Genomic DNA, 23994 nt, shown 5'->3' with positions numbered 1-23994 from the left:
GGTTGTACGGATTTTTGCCGAGCTGCAGAAATAAAAACTGAGTGTGTGGGTCTCCGAGCCTCCTATCAAAATTTGGCTTTTGGAGTGAAATTATAGTACAACTTTGTTGTACGCGAAAGGCAAAAAGAAAAAGGTATACCTTAACCGTACACACTTAAAAATTATTTCCGGGCTCGGCAAAATATAAAGCTGAGATACCTCGGCATTGCATGATTTCACTGAGAATTCAGCAAGATAATATCTTGATCCGAGACTTGGTTCAGCTCAAAACAAAAATCTCGGTTTCAAAATATTTTTTTCCGAAAAACGGCAACATTGGATACCGACCATTAATGTAAACAAAGTTTCAACCGACCTCAGTAAGTTGAAATGCCGATATTCGTTTTCAAGATATTTTGTACCGAGTCTCGGTAGTTTAATTGTCATCCGCCATCATTGTTTGCGTGCTGGTTTAAAGAAAAGCGTTTGAAAAATTCGGGAGTGAAAAAAGTCGGAGTTCGAAGTGAAGTTTTTTTTTAAATGGAACAGATGCTGGAAATTCTCAAAGGAGAGGACGTAAGATTACATGACATATTCAGTAAGTAGAGTTTATCATATAAGTTAAATATATTTTTAGTAAATATGGCGAGTTTAACTTGCTTCTTCTGCCGCGAAGCAGTTATAGGTTATGTTGAGGAATTTCAGCGTCATATAAATAACCATATCCGGAACAAACATTTTGCACCGGAAAATGTTTTCTATGACTGTCTCGTACCAGGTTGTGGACACAGATATGATCATTTCAAGTCTCTGAAGAGACACATCCTTCAACAGCACCCTTGCTCATTACCCATCAACTTCGTAATCGATGCGGATGAAGAAAATAGTGAAGTGTCATTACCCCCCAAGAAAAAACACAGAAATGACAGCTCACAGGATTATCCTACCCAACCGGAGAAATTTTTCGAGAACAGTCCAAGCAATTTAATCTCTTTAGAACGAATAAAAAAATGCGTATCACTCGGGATCTGTCGGCTAACATCAGACGTATCGTTGCCACAGTCAAAATCGCGGAAATGATAAGGCTTTTGTGAAACTTTGGTCCAAATGCTGGGAGAATACTTTCAAGACCACACTACAGGTGTTTTTGGAAGCCTTCGAAATAAATTCGAATTCTCCGGAAGCGATTTCATTTTTAAACAAATTCCATTTGCCTGACTTATTTAATGAAGTATCAACCTTATACAAGCAGACTCAATTCTTGAAAACATTAGCGGTAAGTATACCGAATCCGTCGGAAAAAATGCTCAAAACTCGAGAAGATATCCGGCATGTTGATGGAATTCCGAAAAAGATTAAAGTTAACGAAACTTTTATGTACATCCCTATCATTGACACGTTGAAGCTAATCTTCAGAGATCCATTAACCAGAGATCTTTTGAACGATGCTGTGGAAGACACGTTTCCGATGAAAGAATATTCAAACTTCCGATCTGGGGAAACCTATAAAAACAGCGAATACTTCCATAAATATCCCAATGCAATACGTTTAAGCCTGTATCAAGACGACGTAGAGTTAGGGAATGCCTTGAGTTCCAGAGCCGGAATTAACAAGGTTTCTGTATTTGATTTCAAAATTCAAAATTTTCCGGACAAATGGAACAGCTCCCCTAAAACAGTTTTCCCCCTCATGTATTGCACTTCAATCGACGCAAAGAAGCACGGTTATAACAAAATTCTCAAACCTCTTAGGCTCTGTCTCATTTGGAGAATTAAACTTAAAAGTGACAGTTCGAAAATTAACAAATAACCCGGTTATAAGAATGGCTGGTGCTACCCAGCAATTCCAATAAGACATCGATGCAAAATGATTCGATATCTGTCAAAAGTAATCATGCTCTGCGAGTAGGGTTATTCGAAAATTATTGAAATGTCACTTTTAAGTTTAATTTCAGTTTAATTCTCCAAATGAGACAGAGCCTTATTAACGATTTGAAGAAGCTCGAGGAAGGCGTAACTGTTTTCTATGGAGATGAAAAGTACACGATTCGAGCTGTTGTAACTATCTTTTGTGGTGATACGTTGGCTGTCCATGAAATTTTCGGACTACTAGGACCTATGGCCAACTATTTCTGTAGGGTATGCACAATCCATAGATCGGATTTTCATCAAGACCCTTTTGAAAACTTCCCTCTGCGAACGAAAGAATGGTATGAACAAAACTTAAAACTAGTGGAAGATGGCACAATAAGTCCTTCGGATTGTGGTTTGAAGCGTGGTGGGTGTGCTCTAAACGAACTAAATAATTTTCATATAACAGAAAATTTTGCTCTGGACAGTATGCACGACATAGCAGAGGGCCTTGTACCTTTAACTGTCCAACTTGTATTAAGTCACTACTATAAGCAAAAACTTCTAGACACTGGTTTCGTAAACCAACGAATACATTCGTTCGCATATGGTTATATCGACAAGAAGAACAGACCATCGGCTAATTTCACTAACGAAATGTTATCTAAGCCCGCAAAGTACAAACTAAAACAAACGGCAGCACAGAATCTTCTTTTGCTCAGAGCATTTCCTTTCTTATTTGGGCATAAAATACCTACCTATTTCCATATCATTGTAAATCGTTTAACTTCACGTAGAAGTAACACACACGAAATCATTAATTTAATAAAATACCTGCTGACTGCAATTACATGGAAATGATTCGCCACATGATCAACATAACTCGGATATTAATGTCCACGGTTGTGTCAGATAATATGTTAGCAGCATTGGAGGAGCACATCAGGCTCTATGAAGAATTATTTTATGGCAAATTCCGGCGACGAATAAATAAGAGCCACCACCTTGATCATTACATACTGTGTATCAAAAAAAGCGGTAATATGAAACAATTTAATTGTCTAATATTCGAGCAAAAGAACAAACCCACTAAAAATCAGTCGTCAACGTGTCGGAATTTTAAAAATATTTGCAAAAGTCTTGCTAAACGGCAATGCTTTAAAATGATCATCGATATACTGGATAATCCTTTGAAAGATAAAATCACATACAGCGGAGGAAGAATAGTGCTACGAGAACATTGCCGTAGTGAGCGATTTTTGGAAGACACAATCGCACATTTGTTCATACCCAGGATTGTGACTATCAACGGAATAGACTTCCGATCAAATCTTCTAGTATGCATCCGAAATCACGATAATGAATATTTTCCATCGTATGGAATAATCACTGAAATAACTGTGATAAACAGCAAAATACACTTTTTGTTGAAATTATGCAGCACAAAATCATACAATAGATTTTTGGAAGCATACGAGGTATCGGTAGAATCCAATGAAAAACTTCTCCCATTGGACCATATTCATACGCATACAACCTTTGCTTTCTGGTCGGCATACGGAAATAGCCAGAAATTTGTTTCCAGGAGGAACTATTGTAAAGACTACTAAACGTGCGTAATTCGTTTTCTCAAATCTTTTGAACTTCTTTCCTCGGAATACGAAAATTCTAATCTTATTTATTTTTACAGTCCGAGAGGAAATAACAGATGTAGAAACATTTTCTATGCTTGACAACAACGATTTTACACGACTAAAATTAACGACGAGAATGGTGAAAACCATACAAAAATATCAAAAACTGGTAGAAAATGATTTTATTGTTGAGGAGCTGGAAGAGCAATGTGAAAATGAGATTGCCGAAGAAGAGGATGCGACATGTGACAAACCAACTGTTAAAAATACGGAACCCCAGGCGCAGCACACAATATCTCTAGAGAAGGTATGTATCCAATTAGGTAGCGATTTAAAAACTGCGTGCACGCCGGGCCGTTGCACCTATTCTTGTGCAGGCAGCTAAAACCGCTACGTAAGCATCGACCTCAAAACCATTCTTCACTAATGCAGTAGATATATTTTATAGCAAAAACAGTGTATATTCTAAGTTTAAATTGAAAAAAACAGCCATTTATAACAAAATTTTATTACTTACCACATAATCTAATCCATCTGCTCGAAGATTGTTGCATCATTTTTTACTACAATGCTTTGCATCTTATTTTTAAAGCGAACTCTAAACACCTACCACAAAATCAAACTTATTTTCTAATTTCGTTTCACTCTTTAATCTTAAAGGAAATCAACGTTGGCCTTTTATTCTCAATGACACAGAATGGACGAGAAAATTTAATGCACGAAATTTTGGCAGCAGGCAACAAACCCAACGACAAAATGATCACAAACATAACGCATATTATTTGCGATTATTTAAAGTCTACATACGGAGTGTAGGTTTAATGCTTATTAAATAAATACTATGTTAACTGTTAATTTCACATTGCTATATCATTTTAGGCGACCATCCACATTCTACAAGGAAATGCTAGCACGATCATTGGTCAACACTTATCCGGTTTTGGCATCAACTGTATCAGACATTCCTCACGTAAGTATTCATATTTTAGTTTTATCGTAGAATTTCAGCAACACCTATTTCTTTTAGTTTCAACTTCTAAACACAACACCATAGAATCGCACTACATAAAACGATTAGCTCTAAGAATATATTAACTATTGTATGCCGTAAATTTCACTCCAAGGGACTAAAATTGCTTCAATCCTTCAATTAAATCTGTTACGCACTTTTTCTGTTATGATGAGTGGTTATCAACAAACTTAACCACCCGCTAATTGACCAGTGCAGGATGACGTAGGTTGACAGTTCACAGAGCTATTTCACCAGGACTTAGCCTCCGGTGAAACTCCCGATAAAATTGTTTCGTCATTTTATTCACATGTAGATGTTTTCTGCGATTGATTTCATGCTGAATGCAAAGAATATCACTGAAATATTCGAATCACAGAACTTTTAAAATAAAAATATGAAATTTAATTTTCCCTTCATCGATTTTTCTTCTAACACCTTCTAAACAAGCTCTGTGAACTGTCAAAATAAGTGAGGTTAAAGTTAGAGTTTGCATTGGTCTATAAACATGACACTTGAGCTGGCCACAAACAAACTTGAAATGTTCCAATTGGAATTCCAAATTTACTGTTAGTGCTATTCCAATCGAGCAGAAGACCTGTCATTCCAAAAAATCACGCATAACATTTGGTAAGAGCTAATTCAACTTATGCAAATAAGTAGAGGCCTTGATAAGAGAAACGCGGATAGAAAATATGGCTCAGCCAACACTGCAGCCAAACTTTTTCATGTAAGAACAACACATGAAAAGGAAGAAATGGTTTATCCAGATAAAATTTTACACACCTCTATTTAATGTGTTCACATCACATGACAATAAAATCCCATAAACAAAGCAATTGCATGTCATAACCTATCATTGATTTGCATATATTAATGAAAGCAAATGTAAAATGTATTCAATTAGTTCATTTATAAATGGTATTAAATCGAATTTAGCCGTTTTTAGTATTTGAGCCGAAGATTTGGCTGCTTGACAGGTCTCTTGCTCGATTGGTTGATGTTTTTTGACGGTTCGATTGGCGGCACATACCTATCCGCGTTTCTCTTATCAAGGCCTCTACAAATAAGCATGTTTAAATTAGAAATACTAGAATAAGAGATCGGCGAAGACGCCATCTTGTTTCCAATCGAACCGTCAAAAGCAGTTCCAATTCGACTTGTTTACTTTTTGCTTCCATAAGAAGCAAGCAAAAAGTTCAAGTGCTGCCAGTGTTATTTTCACGATTTCATGCATTTTCATACGTTGCCATTTCTACAGTTTTTCACTCCGCCGGTCTCTGGTTATAGGGTTGCTAGTTTAAATTATTGTTGTAATATTTTTTAATCAACGTAGCCTAATAAACCCCTACAAATGGTAGAAAATGATTCTCACCTTTTTTTTTTAGTTTGAATTTGCTACCTAATTTACGTGGGTAAAAGCGTTACTAATCATTTTTGACCCTTCCTACGGAAGTGTCTATAATTTCACTTTGTATGCGTTACGCAGGCGTGTTATGTATTAATCGATCAATAAACCTCTTGAATTATGAAATAAAATGTATGGCAATAGAAACAAATTCCCTTTAATATTGAAAATATAATTACAACAAGTGATATGATATGAAAATATGCTTATTTTTCGGATTTGTTTCAAAGATACAATTGATTTTAATTGAGGAACAGATAGAAGCATGTACCACAAAACCTTCTCAGAAAAGCAAAAACGTAAAAATTTGAAGGGATTTCAAAAATTTCTTCAGTGAAAGCTAGATAACAAATGTGAGCATGTTTTGAGATACTAATAGACCACTTATATGCATGTATATGTGCGTATGTGTGCAAATTCTGAAATTTACTACTCTATAAATGTCGCTCATTTTTAAGGTATTAAACATCATTAGTTTTACAAAATTAGGCAGCCATAAGGCAAAATATATGTTATTATTGAACGCTATTGAGTTTCGTTCAGATCAATGACTGATTAAGTTAGTTCTAGATTAATTAACATCAAGGTCTCCGGAAATTACGAGTACATACACACTTAGCAAAAGTTACCGAATTCGGTAATTCATTTACCGAATTCTCAACAGCTGAACTTTCGGTAATGACTTCGGTAAACCAAAAGATTACCGAACGATTTGTAAAATGCAACGAAGAGCTGGAATGTCAAATTTACCGATTTTTCGGTAACGTATTACCGAAATACTGTAAACTACAGCTTTTTGTTTTTTTTAGTTGTGGAGAATGAATCAAAAATTTTGGAAACAAGAAAACACATTATTTTGCTTATGCTTTGACTTTCAATCAGGATTTATTTTATTATTAACTGTTTCATGCAAGGTTTCACATCATGGTAGAAATTTGTTTGTAATTAAGTACACAAAGCATAATGTAGAGTCTCGCCAGCTGCTCTCGGAGAGGCATCTTAGTTCTCCAAACGCCAAGATCATGGAACTATTTGATCGGAAGAATCAAGGGATGTATACATGTTTGATGCCAGGCGCCAGCCGCTGGAATGTATTCGGTAAACTCGAACCACCTGAAGCAACGGAAGCCATTTTTGCTTGAGAAGCTGCTATCTGCACGAAGAAAGCAAAAAAGGCATGAACAAAACTTATGGTCTTTATTTCGTTAGGAATATTAATTAACTCACCCAAACTATTGGTTCCATTAACTTTAAAGCACGAATTTCTCAAACAATAGCTCGGGGAAGAATGCAAGAAGGAAAAATGTATCCTACCAGCAAGCACGCGGACATGAATCACGATGAACTTTGAGTTTGACGTTTTACATTACCGAAAGTTCAGCTATTTTGTTCACCGATTAATCGGCGTTATTTTAGTTTTACCATATTTCCGGTGAAAATGATGACAGATAACGCCGTTTACCGAACTTCAGCTAAATACTACGTCAACACAGGTCAAATCACCGAAATATATGTAATTTGTAGAATTACCGGAAAGTTTCGGTAGTTTAATTTACCGAACTCTTGAACTCTTTCTAAGTGTGTATACATGCTGCCATCGTTACGACAGTTTCTAACCAACCATGTTACCACATGTTACAATCTGTTACAATAGCTATTCAATCCGACGAGCGACTGATAGATAGGCAACCTGACGTACAGTGCGGAATCATTCGTTTTGTTGCACTCAACCCATGGAATCCGCCTTTTGGTAGGCAATTAATTTGTCATTTACACTTTCAATCGCCGTGGGAGGTTGAGTAGTTTTATCTCGTTTTAAATACTGGAGTCTGAAAATATTTCATTTTAATTAAGGAAGGGTCAACATCTCACTGTAGGTGGATTAATCTGGGTTTTTGAAATTACTTACACCAATTTGAAAACTTTATTCAATTTGAGCAGTGTTGCGCATTCAGGGTTGCCTGTCGAATTATTTGCTAAGGGATCAGATTTCGCGTCTTTGTATATAGTGTCTTTATGGCGTACCTATTATGGGTGGAAAAGCTGCTTTAGAGCAATCCCCATATATGGCTGATTTCAAATTACATAACGTAATAGTAAAAAAGAGTTTTATTTATATAAACGCAGTGCGTTCAATTTTTTTATTGATTTGAGCAAGGACATATGATTGAAAGTGCGTTGTATAAAGTAAATACAAAGACAAGTTGTAATATTAATAGAGATACGTTTTCTATTCTAGGCGCTTTGGTTCCACAAAAACGGCCGTGGCGAAGGTAGACACGCCGGAAAAATTCATTATAGAATGGAGAACCTAGCTAAACAATCGGACAGCCGTGTGTTTTTCCGACAGCGTGAAACGGATCAAGTACCACAGACTTCGACGATGAAAGATATAATGCAGGTCGCACCGAATTTCGATGAACTGGTAAGGCTTTTGCAATAGTATATTTTTAGTTAGGATTTAAAAATACTTCCATTTCCAGGTGAATGAATTACGATTTATTGTGCCCACAGAGCAAGAGAAAGGCAGGATTCGACAGCTGTGGCAGCAAACATTAATTCAACGAAACAATGCTCGGGACGAAGGTACCTTTCTACAGTACTTGCAAGAATTTCCAGTGGCATTAGCTTTCGGTGGAGAATTAGTAAGTAAAATTATAAGCGTAGTGTTTTTGATGTATATCGACTACAAGATTCTCTGAAATTTTTTGCAAAGCCTTCCATATATCATATGTGCTAATGAGTTAATGGTTTAAATTTCAGCTTTCGCTTGATTTCGAGGTACTGAAGCCCAATGCCTGCTTATTTGAAGATGGCTGGAACTCTATCCTTCCAAAAATTTTGGCAGAGTTCGAAGACGTCCACATGTTCATCAAAAACGATGTTATCAAAGCTCTGGCCGTGATCCACGACAAAAATCCGAGCAGAGGAGCTAAACGTCCACGAGAGGAAAGTAATGCGCGCAACTCAAACCCGTTGCATGGAATTCTCAAATGGATTGATGTAAGTAATGTTTGTTATATATATATATATATATATATATGAATTTTAAAAGCATATCCTAGTATATGGCTAGTATCACATGATAACAGAAAACTATTCAAGGTTCAATCTAAAAAAACGTTTATTTTTCAGCCTGACTTAGAAATGCCGATGACAGATGTTCCTCTGATTTTTATTACCGAGAAATTTCCCGAAATTGGGGAGTGCTACGTTGCTTGGAAAGATATTTCCATTCCAGTTGGCAAGAATGTGCTGGCCGCATTCATTCTACTGTGTCAGTCATTCACAGTTTTTAACGTAAAATGCTGTCCCTCCGATAAGATTTTCTATTCATTTTTTAACGCATACTGTTTCAAAGTGGAACCGCTCAGTACCACTAGCAACAAGTTTTTAAATAAGTTGATTTAAGCTTTTTTCACGCGAAATGTTGAACTAATCAAAAGAAACATGAATAAATCAAATACTATATAAGGATAAAAATCATCATTGTCTTTTATTTTTTCTTCAATAATTGATGAAATTTAGCTATTGGTAAAATTTCAAAACATGAGCTGAAAATTCGGTAAAATGCATATCTGATTGTTTACATATTTTGCCGATCATACAGTTGCTTCCTTCCTAGAAATCAGTTTCGTAATACCGTTTATCTCGGTAAAATATATCAACTGTTGTTACACCCTCCGGGTGCAAGAAAACGATCTCAAGTGGGTTGTGTCGTATTCCAGCCGAAAACGGCTGAATGGAATCCGCCGTTGAAGAGCGGTGCGACTGTTCGTTTTAAAATTCGACAACAAACTGCCGGTGCAATCTTCGTCGTTGCTACTCAACCCGATGGCGCTACCAACACCATCTCACCACACCATCTTCGCATTCGCAAAGTGTATTCTTCCATAGAATACACAGACGTATTTCTACGTCAAAATGCCTCGGATTTTTACTCGCTCCGGAATGAACAGAAAATGGAATAAACAAAATTTTTCTCGGAGTCGTGCTCTGTATTCGCAGAGTGTGGTCCTCTAGAGAATACCCAGACGTAGTCCTACGTCAATATGCTTCGGCGTTCTACTCGCTTCAGAATAAACACGAAAATGCTTCGAAGGTCGGCTCGCATTCACAAAGTGTACTCCACATAATACACAGACGTAGTCCAGCGTCAACATGTCTCGAAGTTCTACTCGCTCCGAAAAAGAAACAAAAAATGTCACGGGTTCTTGCCATGCATTCGCAAAGTGTACTCCTCTTTAGAATACCCAGATGCAGTCCTACGTCAAAATGTGTCTGATGTTTACCCGCTCCGGAATGAAGACAAAATGCCTTGGAGTCCTGCTTTGCATTTTCAAAGTGTACTCTTCTTTTGAATACACAGACGAAGCCCTACTCCAACATGCCTCGGAGTTCTACTCGCTCCGGAATAAACACGAGAATGCCTCGGAGTCCTTCACATTTGCAAAGTGTACTCCTCTATAGAATACACAGCCGTAGTCCTACGTCTACGGAATGAACACAAAATATCTTGGAATCCTGCTTCGCGTTTGCAAAGTGGTCACAGACGTAGTTCGACGTCAACATGCCTCGGAGTTCTACTCGCATTCACAAAATAAAATGCCTCGGATTCTTACTCGCTCCGGAACGAACAGAAAATGGAACAAAACAAATTTTTTCTCGGAGTCGTGCTCTGTATTCGCAGAGTTTGGTCCTCTATAGAATACCCAGATGTAGTCCTACGTCAACATGCCTCGGAGTTCTGCTCACTCCGGAATAAACAAAAATGCCTCGGAGTGCTTCACATTCACAAAGTGTACTCTTGTGTAGAACACACAGACGTAGTCCTACGTCAATATGCTTCGGCGTTCTACTCGCTTCAGAATAAACACGAAAATGCCTCGAAGGTCGGCTCGCATTCACAAAATAAAATGCCTCGGAGACCTGCTCGCTCCGGAATAAACAAAAAAATACCTCGGAAACCCGCTTGTTCCGGAATACACAAAAAAAATGCCTCGAAGGTCGGCTTGCATTCACAAAATAAAATGCCTCGGAGACCTGCTCGCTCCGGAATAAACAAAAAAATACCTCGGAAACCCACTTGTTCCGGAATAAAAAAAATGCCTCGGAGTCCTGCTCGCTACTCGCAAAGAGCAATCCTCTATAGAACTTGCAAACGTAGTCCTACGTCAACATTCTTTGGAGTTCTACTCACTCTGGAATAAATAAAAAAACGCCTCGGAGTCCATTTGCAAAATGTATTCCTTCATAGAAGCCACAGACGTAATCCTACGTCCTTCTATAGAATACCCAGACGAACTTGTCTTGGAGTTGCATTGGAGTCCTGCTCTGCATTCGCAAAGTATACTCTTCTATAGAATACACAAACGATGTCCTACCTCAAAATGCCTAGGAGTTCTACTCGCTCCGGAATAACCAAAAATGCTTTGGAGTCCTTCGCATTCGCAAAGTGTATTCTTCCATAGAATACACAGACGTATTCCTACGTCAAAATGCCTCGGTTTTTTACTCGCTCCGGAATGAACAGAAAATGGAATAAACAAATTTTTTCTCGGAGTCGTGCTCTGTATTCGCAGAGTGTGGTCCTCTATAGAATACCCAGACGTAGTCCTACGTCAATATGCTTCGGCGTTCTACTCGCTTCAGAATAAACACGAAAATGCCTCGAAGGTCGGCTCGCATTCACAAAATAAAATGCCTCGGAGACCTGCTCGCTCCGGAATAAACAAAAAAATATCTCGGAAACCCGCTTGTTCCGGAATAAAAAAAATGCCTCGGAAACCTGCTCGTTCCGGAATAAACAAAAAAAAAATGCTTCGGAGACCTGCTCGCTCCGGAATAAACAAAAAAAATGCCTCGGAAACCTGCTCGTTCCGGATAAAGACACTATAAACAAAGACGGGAAATGTTCCAATTGGAATTCCAAATTTACTGTCAGTGCTATTCCAATCGAGCAGAAGACCTGTCATTCCAAAAAATCACGCAGAACATTTGGTAATGGCTAATTTACCTTCTGCAAATAAACATGTTTAAATTATTGTTGTAATATTTTTGGATCAATGTAGCCTAATAAACCCCTACAAATGGTAGAAAATGATTCTCAACTTGTTTATATTGTATTTGCTATCTGATTTGCGTGGGTATTAGCGTTACTAATCATTTTTTTTAAATTACGAAAATCACTTACACCAATTTGAAAACTTTATGCAATATGAGCAGTGTTGCGCATTCAGGGTTGCCTGTCGAATTATTTGCTCAGGGATCAGATTTCGCGTCTTTGTATATAGTGTCTTTAGTTCCGGAATAAACAAAAAAAAATGCTTCGGAGACCTGCTCGCTCCGGAATAAACAAAAAAAAAATGCCTCGGAGACCTGCTCGCTCCGGTATCTTTTATTCGATCCTCGGGAGACCTGCTCGCTCCGGGATCATGTTTTAAAACACTCGAAGACCTGCTCGCTTCGGTTTTTTTTTCTGTGATTTCGGAGACCTGCTCGCTCCGAAATCCACAACATAAAATGAGAGCATACTTACCATTTAGTAACTAGCACATTAATGGATGTGGCAAGCACCATTTTCATGCGCTAGTTACAAAAATAAAAGCAAACACTATTTCTACCGACTGCGACATGTCGTATTCCAGCCGAAAACGGCTGAATGGAATCCGCCGTTGAAGAGCGGTGCGACTGTTCGTTTTAAAATTCGACAACAAACTGCCGGTGCAATCTTCGTCGTTGCTACTCAACCCGATGGCGCTACCAACACCATCTTATACTGCGGTGGCAGCAATGCAATGTTATGGATTTTATACAGGTTCGGGCGAGAGAGCGCAAACGTGTTCGTAAAATGTCGGAATCAGTAACAGTGTTCGTTTCGCACGACGCCGGCGGTGGCTCGGGTGCCGGAAACAAAAGAACGGTGACGTCAAACTCACACCTCATGAATGAAATTTGGTGTGAGTTTGACGTCAGCAATCAGCTGATCAGAAATGTTTACACTTTTTGAGCTACTAATACGAACAAAAGGCACGCTCAACCACCGGACCTGTATAAAATAAATGACATTGGCAGCAATGCGCTAGCATTGCCATACCCCGCCGCGCAACCTCTCCCAGCCCCTCACAAGCTACCGATTCATTGGCACACGCTTAAATGAAACAAAGTTCGTCAGAAAATTCAATATGTTGCTCTCCATACTCTCAAATACTCAATCATGCACAGATTCTTTCACGATAGAGATCAGTATTAGCATTGACGAATACATAGACGGAGGGGTGGCCATTTTTCCGGGCACCACTATATACCCCTGGGGAGTGACGGATTACAATTATTACAATCACTCGACCATTGAGAAGCCCCTCAATTCGAACCATAAAAACAAAAATGAAAATGACAACAGTTGTCATTTTCATTTTTGTTTTCATCTGAAAACCGATCGCACATCGAGTCCATCGGTTGTTCTCGTTTCCGATATGGAATCGCTCCAACAGCAGCACCAGCACCATTTATCGGGAAGTGAGGTTGCCGGTACACCGGAGGTGCTAGTGCTCCTTCACAACGATCACCACGACCAGCACCACCAGCTCCACCGCCGCAGTGCTACTTGCCGACCTGAGTTTAATTCGCATAAAAGGCGACGAATTGTCGCGGTCTGCTTCATCTCCTTTGGTAAGTGTTAACATTTCCTGAATCAAAATTTACCTTTGTTTTGTACTTAAATGCCAGTATTTACAGTGAATTGATCTATCTTCTCATACAGATGAGCAGCCGATCGAAGGAAATACCCGGCCTGGACAGCCAACGGTCTAGCCACTGTCCGGTGGTACGGGAGGGTCCCGCGCTGGGTTGCAATTTCTGCTGGAACACAAGGAGGATACTGCGACGGAAAACCAAGTACCACTGTCCCGAGTGCCAGACGAACTTGTGCATTGCACCCTGCTTCCAGGAGTATCACGAACGCCAATCGGCGGAGAACCCTGCCCCCACCAGCAACGACAGCGGAAGCGGCTGTGTGTATGGTGTAGGTGGATTGTACGCAAAGGTGGATCTCCGATTTGTTGAGAATCTTTACTTTTGCGGAATTGTGTCATTCTCTTTTTTTTTATGGGTAAGAATAGAACACTCATTCAGACTATTGCTAGGAAGAAACATGTTTTGTAACGCTGCCTCCGGCGTGGATCGCTCCCCCGATCACGCTCGTCTACTCAGATTTACCTGGACCGTTTTACTGTATTCGGATTTTCTTTGAAATAATCAACCAAGAGGCGGAAAAAGTATACAATTATTAACGAAGATGTTTTACAAATCAAATTCGGTAGAAAAACACACAAATCTGATAGAAGTAATCCCTTTTGTCGGCGGAGTGACCGCTTGGAGGTTCAGGTCATATTTGTGAAAGTTTTCCCGTACAATATAAAATATTTGGACCGGCACCGGAAGTCGAACCCAGCCACCCTCAGCATGGTCTTGCTTTGTAGCCGCGAGTCTTACCGCACGGCTAAGGAGGGCCCTTAATTATTACGAATACATATCTTAGGATCACTTAAAAATGAACTTTTAATAGGATATCCGGAAATCCACATAATACATCAATCGACTCAGCTCGATAAATTAATTGATTGGTTTGTTGCCTAATTGATTACTAAGTTGCTTGATTGCTTTATTAGTTGGTTGGTTGCTTGAATGATCGTAGCTTGCTTGAATGGTAGAATGGTGAGTTCCTTGATTGGTTGACTGGTTGGTTGCTTGATTTGTTAGTTAGTTAATGGGTTGGCTGCTTGATTAATTGGTTGCTTAATTGGTGGGTTATTTGGTTGGTCGGCTTGGTAGTTGATTAGTTGTTTTGTTGGTTGCTTGAATGGTTGATTGGTTAATTGGTTGGTTGATTGATTGATTTGTTAGTTGGTGAAATGATTATTTGCTTGATAAGTTAGTTGGTTGATTGATAGCTTGTTTGATTCGTTAGTTGCTTGATTGGTTAATGGTTGCTTGATTGATTGGAAGTGGTCTTGAATGATTGTTTGCTTGATTGGTTAGTTGTTTGATTGGTTGGTTGCCTAATTGGTTGGTTAGTTGCTTGATTGGTTAGTTGTTTGATTAGTTGGTTGCCTAATTGGTTGGTTAGTTGCTTGATAGGTTAATTGGTTGCTTGATTAATTTTTAATTGATTGGTAGCTTGCTTGAATGGTTGAATGATTGGTTGCTTGGTTGATTCGTAAGATGCTTGATAGAATGGTTGTTTAATAGGATGGTTGCCTAATTTAGTTTATTGGTAGCTTGCTTGAATGGTTGATTGATTGTTTTGTTGGTTGCTTGAATGGTTTTTATGTTGGTTGCTTGAAAAGTTGATTGGGTTACTTGATTGATTAGTAGGTTGTTTGATTAGTTTGTTGTTTCATTGGTTGGTTGACAGGCTGGTGGATTGGTAGGTTGGTTGATTGGTAGCTTGCTTGAATGGTTGAATAATTGGGTGGTTGGTTGGTTGATTTGTTAGTTGGTTGAATGGTTGGTTGGTAGCTCGCTTGAATGCCTAATTGTTTTATTGGTTGGTTAGTTAATTGGTAGCTTGCTTAAATAGTTGATTTATTGGTTGCTTGATTTTTTGGTCTGATGGTTAGTTGATTATTTATTTTTTTGGTTGCTTGATTGGTTGATTAGTTGGTTGGTTGATTGATTGATTAGTTGATTTGTTAGTTGGTTAAATGTTTAATTGCTTGATTGGTTGGAAGTTGTTTGGTAGCTTGCTTGAATGGTTGATTGGTTGATTGGTAGATTGGTTAATGGTTGCATGATTAATTGGAAGTGGGTTAGAATGATTGTTTGTTTGATTGATTAGTTGGTTACTTGATTCGTTTGTTGTTTGGTTTATTTTGCTGGTTAATTAGTTGCTTGATTGGATAATTGGTTACTTTATTGATTGGTTGCTGGATTGGTAATTTGCTTGAATGGTTGGTTGCTTGATTGGTTTATTGTTTGCTTGATTGATTGAAAGTGGGCTTGAATGATTGGTTGCTCGATTGTTTAGTTGGTAACTTCATTCTTTACTTATAAAGTTGATTGGTTAATTGGTTGCTCGATTGATTGGTTGCTTGATTTGTTCTTCTTCTTATTAGCATTACATCCCCACACTGGGGCAGAGCCGCCTCGCAGCTTAGTGTTCATTAAGCACATCAACAGTTATTAACTGTGAGGTTTCTAAGCCAGGTTACCATTTTCACATTCGTATATAATGAGGCTAACACGATAATACTTTTTTGCCCAGGGAAGTCGAGACAATTCCCAATCCGAAAATTGCCTAGACTGGCACCGGGAATTGAACCCAGCCACCCTCAGAATGGTCTTGCTTTGTAGCCGCGCCTCCTACCGCACGGCTAAGGAGGGCCCCTGCTTGATTTGTTAGTTGGCTGAATGGTTGGTTACTTGATTGGTAGTTGCTTGGTAGGTTGGTTGCCTAATTGGTTTATTGGTTGGTTAGTTCTTTGGTAGCTTGCCTAAATGATTGATTGGTTGGTTGATTGGTTTGTTGCTTGATTGATTGGATGGTTGTTTAATTGATGGGTTGGTTGATTGATTAGTTGCTTGATTGGTTAATTGGTTGCTTGAGTGATTGGAAGTGGGCTTGAATGGTTGGTTGCTCGATAGGTTAGTTGCTTATTTGGTTGCTTGTGTAGTTGATTAGTAGTTTTATTGATTGCTTGAATGGTGAATTGATTGATTCTTTGATTGGTTGATTAGTTGGTTGGTTCATTGATTGCTTGGTTGATTGGTAGCTAGCTCACTAATAACTGTGGAAGTGCTTAATGAACACTAAGCTGCGAGGCGGCTCTGTCCCAGTGTGGGGTGTAATGCCAATAAGAAGAAGAAGGTATTGATTACCAAAGTTTCATGGTTTGCTAAGAACGGAATTTCAGTTCAATGTCTGAAAGCAGTTACGGTTTTACCTAGTCATTCGATAATAAATAGAAACCGGAAGCAGCTGTTGATCGTCGCAAACCTAAAAATATGGTGGCATACTCCGACGGCCTTGTGTTGGAACCAATAAAGGGGTTCAGGAATACAACATTTGCTTTACTACGACTACCGATGCAGAAGATTATGAGAACGCCGGCGCTCAGATCCTCCAAAGAAGCAAAATGGGAATATTGTCTCGTCAAATTCGCAAACTCGTCGAGAGCAGAAAATTAGTGAAACAGCTAATGGAAACAATATTCGCCAGATGCGCTCAATTTTTCATTTTTCATTGATTATATTTACGGAGATACATTTGCATGACTTGGTGACTCGCATTGCTGCCCACACTACCGTAATATGTAATAAATTACCGTAATGATTACGAATACATACCTATTTTAAGATCACTTCAAAACGAACTTTTGTTGAGAGGCCCGAAGATCCATATTGTTACACATCAATCGACTCAGCTAAGTTGCTTGGTTGATTGATTGGTATGGTAGCTTGCTTGAATGGCTGGTTGCTTGAGTGGTTGACTGGTTGATTGATTGGTTGTGGTTACTTAGTTGATTGGTTGATTAGTTGGTCGGCTGGTTAGTTGAAAAGTTGTTTTGTTGATTGCTTAGTTAATTAGTTGGTTGGTTGCTTGATTGGTTGATTAGTTGGTTGGTTGCTTGATTGCTTGGTAGATTGATAGCTTGTTTGACTGGTTGGTTTCTTGATTGTTTGGTTGATTATTTGGTTGGCTGCTGCTTGATTTGTTAGTTGGTAGTATGGCATGGTTGATTGGTTGGTTGCTTGACAGGCTGATTGATTGGTTAGTCGGCTGGTTAGTTGATTATTTGTTTTGTTGGTTGCTTGGTTGATTAGTTAATAAGTTGATTGGTACCTTACTTGAATGGTTGGTTGCTTGATTAGGATTTATTTTTAAATTCTGCTCAAGCTTTTCACGGTGAAATAAAAGACAAATTGTTGTTCTCCATATAAGTAAAATCAAAATTGTTGCAAAAAAAAGTTGATTGGTTGGTTGCTTATTTGGTTGATTAGCTTGTTGGTTGCTTGATTTGTTAGTTGATTGATTGGTTGGTAATTCGATTGCTTGATTGGTTGACTGGTTGGTTGGTTGCTTGCTTGATTTGTTAGTTGGTTGAATTGTTATTTGCTTAATTGGTTGATTAGTTGCTTAATTGATTGATTGGAAGGTTATTTGGTTGATTGGTTGCTTGACTGATTGATTGATTGGTTGGTCGGCTTGTTAGTTGTTTTGTTGGTTGCTTGAATGGTTGATTGGTTGGTTGCTTATTTGATTGATTAGCTTGTTGGTTGATTGGTTGATTACTTAGTTGGTTGATTGGTAGCTTGCTTGATTGGTTGGTTGCTGGATTAGTTGATTGATTGATGGTTGGTTACTTATTTGGTTGATTGGTTGCTTCACTTGATTGATTGGTTGTGGTTATTTAGTTGATTGGTTGCTTGATTGGTTGGTCGTCTCGTTAATTGATAAGTTGTTTAGTTGATTGGTTAATTAGTTGGTTAGTTGCTTGATTGGTTGGTTGCTTGCTTGATTGGTTGGTTGGTTGCTTGATTGCTTGGTTGATTATTTGGTTGATTGCAGCTTGATTTGTTATTTGGTAGTATGGTTGATTGGTTGGTTTGCTTGGCAGGTTGATTGATTGGTTAGTAGGCTGGTTAGTTGATTAGTTGTTTTGTTGGCTGCTTGGTTGATTGGTTAATAAGTTGATTGCTGGATTGGTTGGTTATTTAGTTGATTGGTTGTTTGATTGGTTATTGGTTGGTTGCTTGATTGGTTGATTGGCTGGTTGGTTGCTTGATTGCTTGGTTGATTGGTAGCTTGCTTGAATTGTTGGTTGCTTAATTGTTGGTTGGTTGCTTGACTGGTTGATTGGTTGGTTGCTTGTTGGTTAGTAGGCTGGTTAGATGATTAGTTGTTTTGTTGATTGTTTGATTGGTTAGTTGATTGATTGGTTAGTTATTTGGTTGATGGATTGGTTGGTTGCTGCTTGATTTGTTAGTTGGTAGAATGGTTGATTGGTTGGTTGCTTCATTGTTGGTTGATTTATTAATTGGTTGGTAATTTGGTTGATTAATTGCTTGACTGGTTGATTGGCTGGTTGGCTGGTTAGTTGATATGTTGTTTTGTTGGTTGCTTGGTTGGTTGATTAGTTGATTCGTTGCTTGATTGATTGGTAGCTTGCTTGAATGGCTGATTGCTGGATTAGTTGGTTGGTAGCTTAATTGGTTGGTTATTTGGTTGATGGGTTGCTTTACCGGTTGGTTGAATGGTTGGTCGACTGATTGGTTGATTAGTTGTTTTTTTGGTTTCTTGATTGGTTGATTGGTTGATTGGTTGTTTGTTGCTTGATTTGTTAGTTGGTAGAACTGTTGATTAGTTGGTTCCTTGATAGTTGGCTGGTTGCTTAATTGGTTGCTTCATTGTTTGTTGGTTGCTTGGTTGGTTATTTAGTTGATTGGTTGCTTGATTGGCTAATCCAGCAATCAGCCATTCAAGCAAGCTACCAATCAATCAAGCAACGAATCAACTAATCAACCAACCAAGCAACCAATAAAACAACATATCAACTAACCAGCCGTTCAGCCAATCAAGCAACCAAACAATCAACCAGTCAAGCAACCAATTAACCAAATTACCAATCAATCAATCAATCAACCTGTAATACCCGATCCGGGAAGCGGATACCTGCTAATCTAAAGGTTTATCCGAATATCCGGATTATGGATCCAACCATGAAAACACCCGAAGTTGTGCCTGTACTTCGAACGCGACTTACCTCTCCAAGCGCACGATTGTGCTGATGCCGACGATGGTTGCAGACGCGGGAAGCGGTAGTGAGTTTCACTCGTGACAGTGCTACCAACCTTTGCCGACGAATTGACTGTTGACATGTTGACCTATTTCTCGATATCACATAGGAAGTGAAACGCTAAATGGTTAAGGCCGATATGTACCACACATTCTCCCTCTTCTCTATAAAAAAAAAGAACCATTGGCACCACTTGAAAGAAAAATGTTTTAGAAACTACAGAAGAACATTGCCGCTTAGGTTTCCTTTGTTCTTCTTTCGCAACATGTTGGGTTCATACTTGTTGATTCGTTTAGGTAATGCAGCGACATTTAGTTCCTAGCCTATCCAATGAAGCAACCAACCAATCAATCATTCTACCAACTAACAAATCAAGCAGCAACCAACCAACCCATCAACCAAATAACTAACCAATCAAGCAACCTAGCAATCAACTTATTAACCAATCAACCAAGCAATCAACAAAACAACTAATCAACTAACCAGCCTACTAACCAACAAGCAACCAACCAATCAACCAGTCAACCAACCAACCAACAATGAAGTAACCAACCAACAATCAAGCAACCAATCAATCAACCATACTTCCAACTGACAAATCAAGCAGCAACCAACCAATCAAGTAAGCTACCAATCAAGCAACCAACCAACTAATTAACCAATTAACTAAACAACTTACCAATTAACGAAACGACCAACCAATCAACTAAATAACCACAACCAATCAATCAAGTAAAGCAACCAATCAACCAAATAAGTAACCAACCACCAATCAATCAACTAATCCAGCAACCAACCAATTAAGCAAGCTACCAATCAACCAACTAACTAATCAACCAACAAGCTAATCAACCAAATAAGCAACCAACCAATCAACCATTCAAGCAACCAACAAAACAACTAATCAACTAACCAGCCGACCAACCATTCAATCAACCAGTAAAGCAAACAATCAACCAAATAACCAACCAATTAAGCAACCAACCAACTAATCCAGCAATCAGCCATTCAGGCAAGCTACCAATCAACCAAGCAATCAAGCAACCAACCAACTAATCATCAACCAAGCAACCATTGAAGCAACCAACAAAACAACATATGAACTAACCAGCCGACCAACCAATCAAGCAACTAATCAATCAACCAGTCAATCAATCAACCAAATAACCTGATTAGTTGGTAAGATTGAGAACCAATCAACAATCAAGCAACCAACCAACCAATCAACCATTCTACCAACTAACAAATCAAGCAGCAACCAATCAACCGATCAACCAAATAACCAACCAATCAATCAACCAACCAATCAAGCAATTTACCAATCAACCAATCAATTATCCAACCTACGAACTAATTAAGCAAGCAACAAAACAGTCGAGTCGAGTACGAGACACTGAATACGACCACACAGTTGTGGTCGAAATACGTATCTGCAAAGATGTCAAAATAATTGGTGGAATTAAATGGAGAGTCCTAAACTCGACCAACCAATCAATCAACCAGGCAAGCAACCAATCAATCAAATAACCTGATTGGTTGGTTGTATTGGCAACCAACCAACAATCAATTGGTTGATTAGTTGTTTTTTTGGTTTTCTGATTGGTTGATTAGTTGATTGATTGATTGATTGGTTGGATACACACCAAAATCATGAAAAAAATTTCAGCAAAATGCTTTACTGAAAAATTATCAGCAATTTTGAAACTTACTGAAAATCAGTATATGTACCAATTTTTCTAGATTACTGATCGTTCAGCGTTTTTTCGACGGGCACTGCTGTCAAACTTTAGGAAAAATTAGCCATTTAGCTTGGTGATTTCTTTTCACAATTATTGTTTTTTGTAATATTTGTCATTTTAATCCATGATGAAACCGGTAAGTAGGGGAAATGACGGCTTTGGCAGGTTTTGTTCTATTATTGGCAGGGGGGTTTTGTGGAGCAAATTTTATGAAATTTGGCCACAATATTCTTTGATATGCAAAAAATGTTTAGGCCAAATTTGAGCCTAGTCAGTCATAAAAAAACCCCTGCCAATAATAGAACAAAACCTGCCAAAGCCGTCATTTCCCCTACTTACCGGTTTCATCATGGATTAAAATGACAAATATTATATAAAACAATAATTGTGAAAAGAAATCACTAAGCTAAAATGGCTAATTTTTCCTAAAGTTTGACAGCAGTGCCCGTCGAAAAAAACGCTGAACGATCAGTAATCTAGAAAAATGCTGATTTTCAGTTAAGACAAATCGGTATACTGATTTTCAGTAAGTTTCAAAATTACTAATAATGTTTCAGTAAAGCATTTTGCTGAATTTTTTTTATGATTTTGGTGTGTAGAACTGTTGATTAGTTGGTTCCTTGATAGTTGGCTGGTTGCTTAATTGGTTGGTTGATTGCTTCATTGTTTGTTGGTTGCTTGAAAGTTTGTTTTATTTGGTTGATTGGTTGCTTGATTGTCTAATCCAGCAATCAGCCATTCAAGCAAGCTACCAATCAATCAAGCAACGAATCAACTAATCAACCAACCAAGCAACCATTGAAGCAACGAACAAAACAACATATCAATAACCAGCCGACCAGTCAATCAAGCAACCAAACAATCAACCAGTCAAGCAACCAATCAACCAAATTACCAACCAATCAATCAATCAACCAACAATGAAGCAACCATCCAGTCAACCATTCTACCAACTAACAAATCAAGCAGCAACCAACCAACCCATCAACCAAATAACTAACCAATCAAGCAACCTAGCAATCAACTTATTAACCAATAAACCAAGAAACCAACAAAACAAATAATCAACTAACCAGCCGACCAACAATCAATCAACCAGTCAAGCAACCAACCAACAATGAAGCAACCACTTAAGCAACCAACCAACTATAAACCATTCAACAGTTCTACCAACTAACAAATCAAGCAGCAACCAAACAATCAATCAATCATTCTACCAACTAACAAATCAAGCAACCAACCAATAATCAGGCAACCAATCAACTAATCTACCAATCAAGCAATCAACAAAACAACTAATCAACCCATCAAGCAACCGACCAACAATCAACCAACCAACTAATCAACCAATCAACTAATCAATCAACCAATCAAGCAACCAATCAACTGAATAATTAACTAGTCAACGATTCCAGCAACCAACCAATCAAGCAAGCCACCAATCAACCAATCAAGCAACCAACTAATCAGCCATTTAAGCAACCAACAAAACAACTAATCAACTAACCAGCCGACCAACCAATCAATCAACCAGTCAAACAACCAATCAAGCAACCAACCATTCTACAGTTCTACCAACTAACAAGTCAAGCAGCAACCAACCAATTAATCATTCTACCAACCAACAATCAATCAACCAACCAATCATGCAACCATTCAACTAAATAACCAATCAATCAACCAACAAACAATGAAGCAACCAAACAACCAACTATCAAGGAACTAACTAATCAACAATTCTACCTACTAACAAATCAAGCAGCATTCAACCAATCAACTAATCAATCAATCAATCAACTAATCAACCAATCAAGAAACCAACAAAACAACTAATCAACCAACTAGCCGACCAACCATTCAATCAAACGGTAAAGCAACCCATCAACCAACTAACCAACCAACTAATCCAGCAATCAGCCATTCAAGTAAGCTACCAATCAATCAAGCAACGAATCGACTAATCAACCAAACAAGCAACCAACAAAACAACATGTCAACTAACCAGCTGACCAACCAATCAAGCAAGCAATCAACCAACCAATCAATTATTCTACCATCTAACAAATCAAGCAGCAATCAATCAAATAACCAACCATTTAAGCAAACTACAAATCAACCAAGCAATCAACCAACTAATCAACCATTCAAGCAACCAACAAAACAACATATAAACTAACGAGCCGACCAACCAATCAATCAATCAGTCAAGCAACCAATCAACCAAATTACCAACCAATCAAGTAATCAATAAACAAAAAAGAAACCAACCAATCAACCATTCTTCCAACTAACAAATCAAGCAGCAACCAACTAACCAAATAACCAACGAATCAATCAACTAACTAATCAAACAACCAACCATTCAAGCAAGCTACCAATCAACTTATTAACCAATCAACCAAGCAACCAACAAAACAATTAATCAACTAACCAGCCGACTAACCAATCAAGCAACCAACCAATCAACCAGTTAAGCAACCAACCAACAATTAATGCAAGCTACCAATCAACCAAGCAATCAAGCAACCAACCAGCGAATCAACCAATTAAGCAACCAACCATTCTACAAACTAACAAA

At 38.3% G+C, this 23994-nt stretch overlaps 1 protein-coding gene and 1 long non-coding RNA gene across 3 annotated transcripts; both read left to right on the top strand.

Moving 5' to 3' along the window:
• Nucleotides 1-453: 453 nt before the first annotated feature.
• On the top strand, nt 454-9336 carry LOC134203994 (uncharacterized). Of its 2 annotated transcripts, none has more exons than XM_062678828.1 (7): nt 454-577; nt 4125-4276; nt 4344-4434; nt 8121-8306; nt 8365-8526; nt 8645-8884; nt 9017-9336. In XM_062678828.1, exons 1-7 carry the CDS (start codon nt 566-568, stop codon nt 9290-9292), a joined length of 1119 nt encoding a protein of 372 aa, XP_062534812.1. In that variant the 5' UTR covers nt 454-565; the 3' UTR covers nt 9293-9336. The 2 variants fall into 2 exon arrangements, with proteins under 2 accessions (XP_062534812.1, XP_062534811.1); XM_062678827.1 differs by lacking the exon at nt 454-577 and adding an exon at nt 3546-3771.
• Nucleotides 9337-13417: 4081 nt separating this feature from the next.
• Nucleotides 13418-14433, top strand: LOC134203998 (uncharacterized). Its single transcript, XR_009977747.1, has 2 exons — nt 13418-13552; nt 13644-14433. It is a non-coding gene; the product is annotated as an uncharacterized LOC134203998 (long non-coding RNA).
• The last annotated feature ends 9561 nt before the right edge of the window (nt 14434-23994 follow it).

Source organism: Armigeres subalbatus, unplaced genomic scaffold (assembly GCF_024139115.2).
Source record: "Armigeres subalbatus isolate Guangzhou_Male unplaced genomic scaffold, GZ_Asu_2 Contig323, whole genome shotgun sequence".
NCBI lineage: Eukaryota > Metazoa > Arthropoda > Insecta > Diptera > Culicidae > Armigeres > Armigeres subalbatus.
The sequence above is the reverse complement of the archived record's forward strand: the minus strand, read 5'-3'. Positions and strand labels throughout refer to the sequence as shown.

Coding starts and splice junctions, on each gene's coding strand:
- LOC134203994 (XM_062678827.1), top strand. CDS start 3,556: ATGCTTGACAACAACGATTTTACACGACTAAAATTAACGACGAGAATG. Junction 4,435..8,120: donor CTGTATCAGACATTCCTCAC/GTAAGTATTCAT, acceptor TTTCTATTCTAG/GCGCTTTGGTTCCACAAAAA. Junction 8,527..8,644: donor TAGCTTTCGGTGGAGAATTA/GTAAGTAAAATT, acceptor TTTAAATTTCAG/CTTTCGCTTGATTTCGAGGT.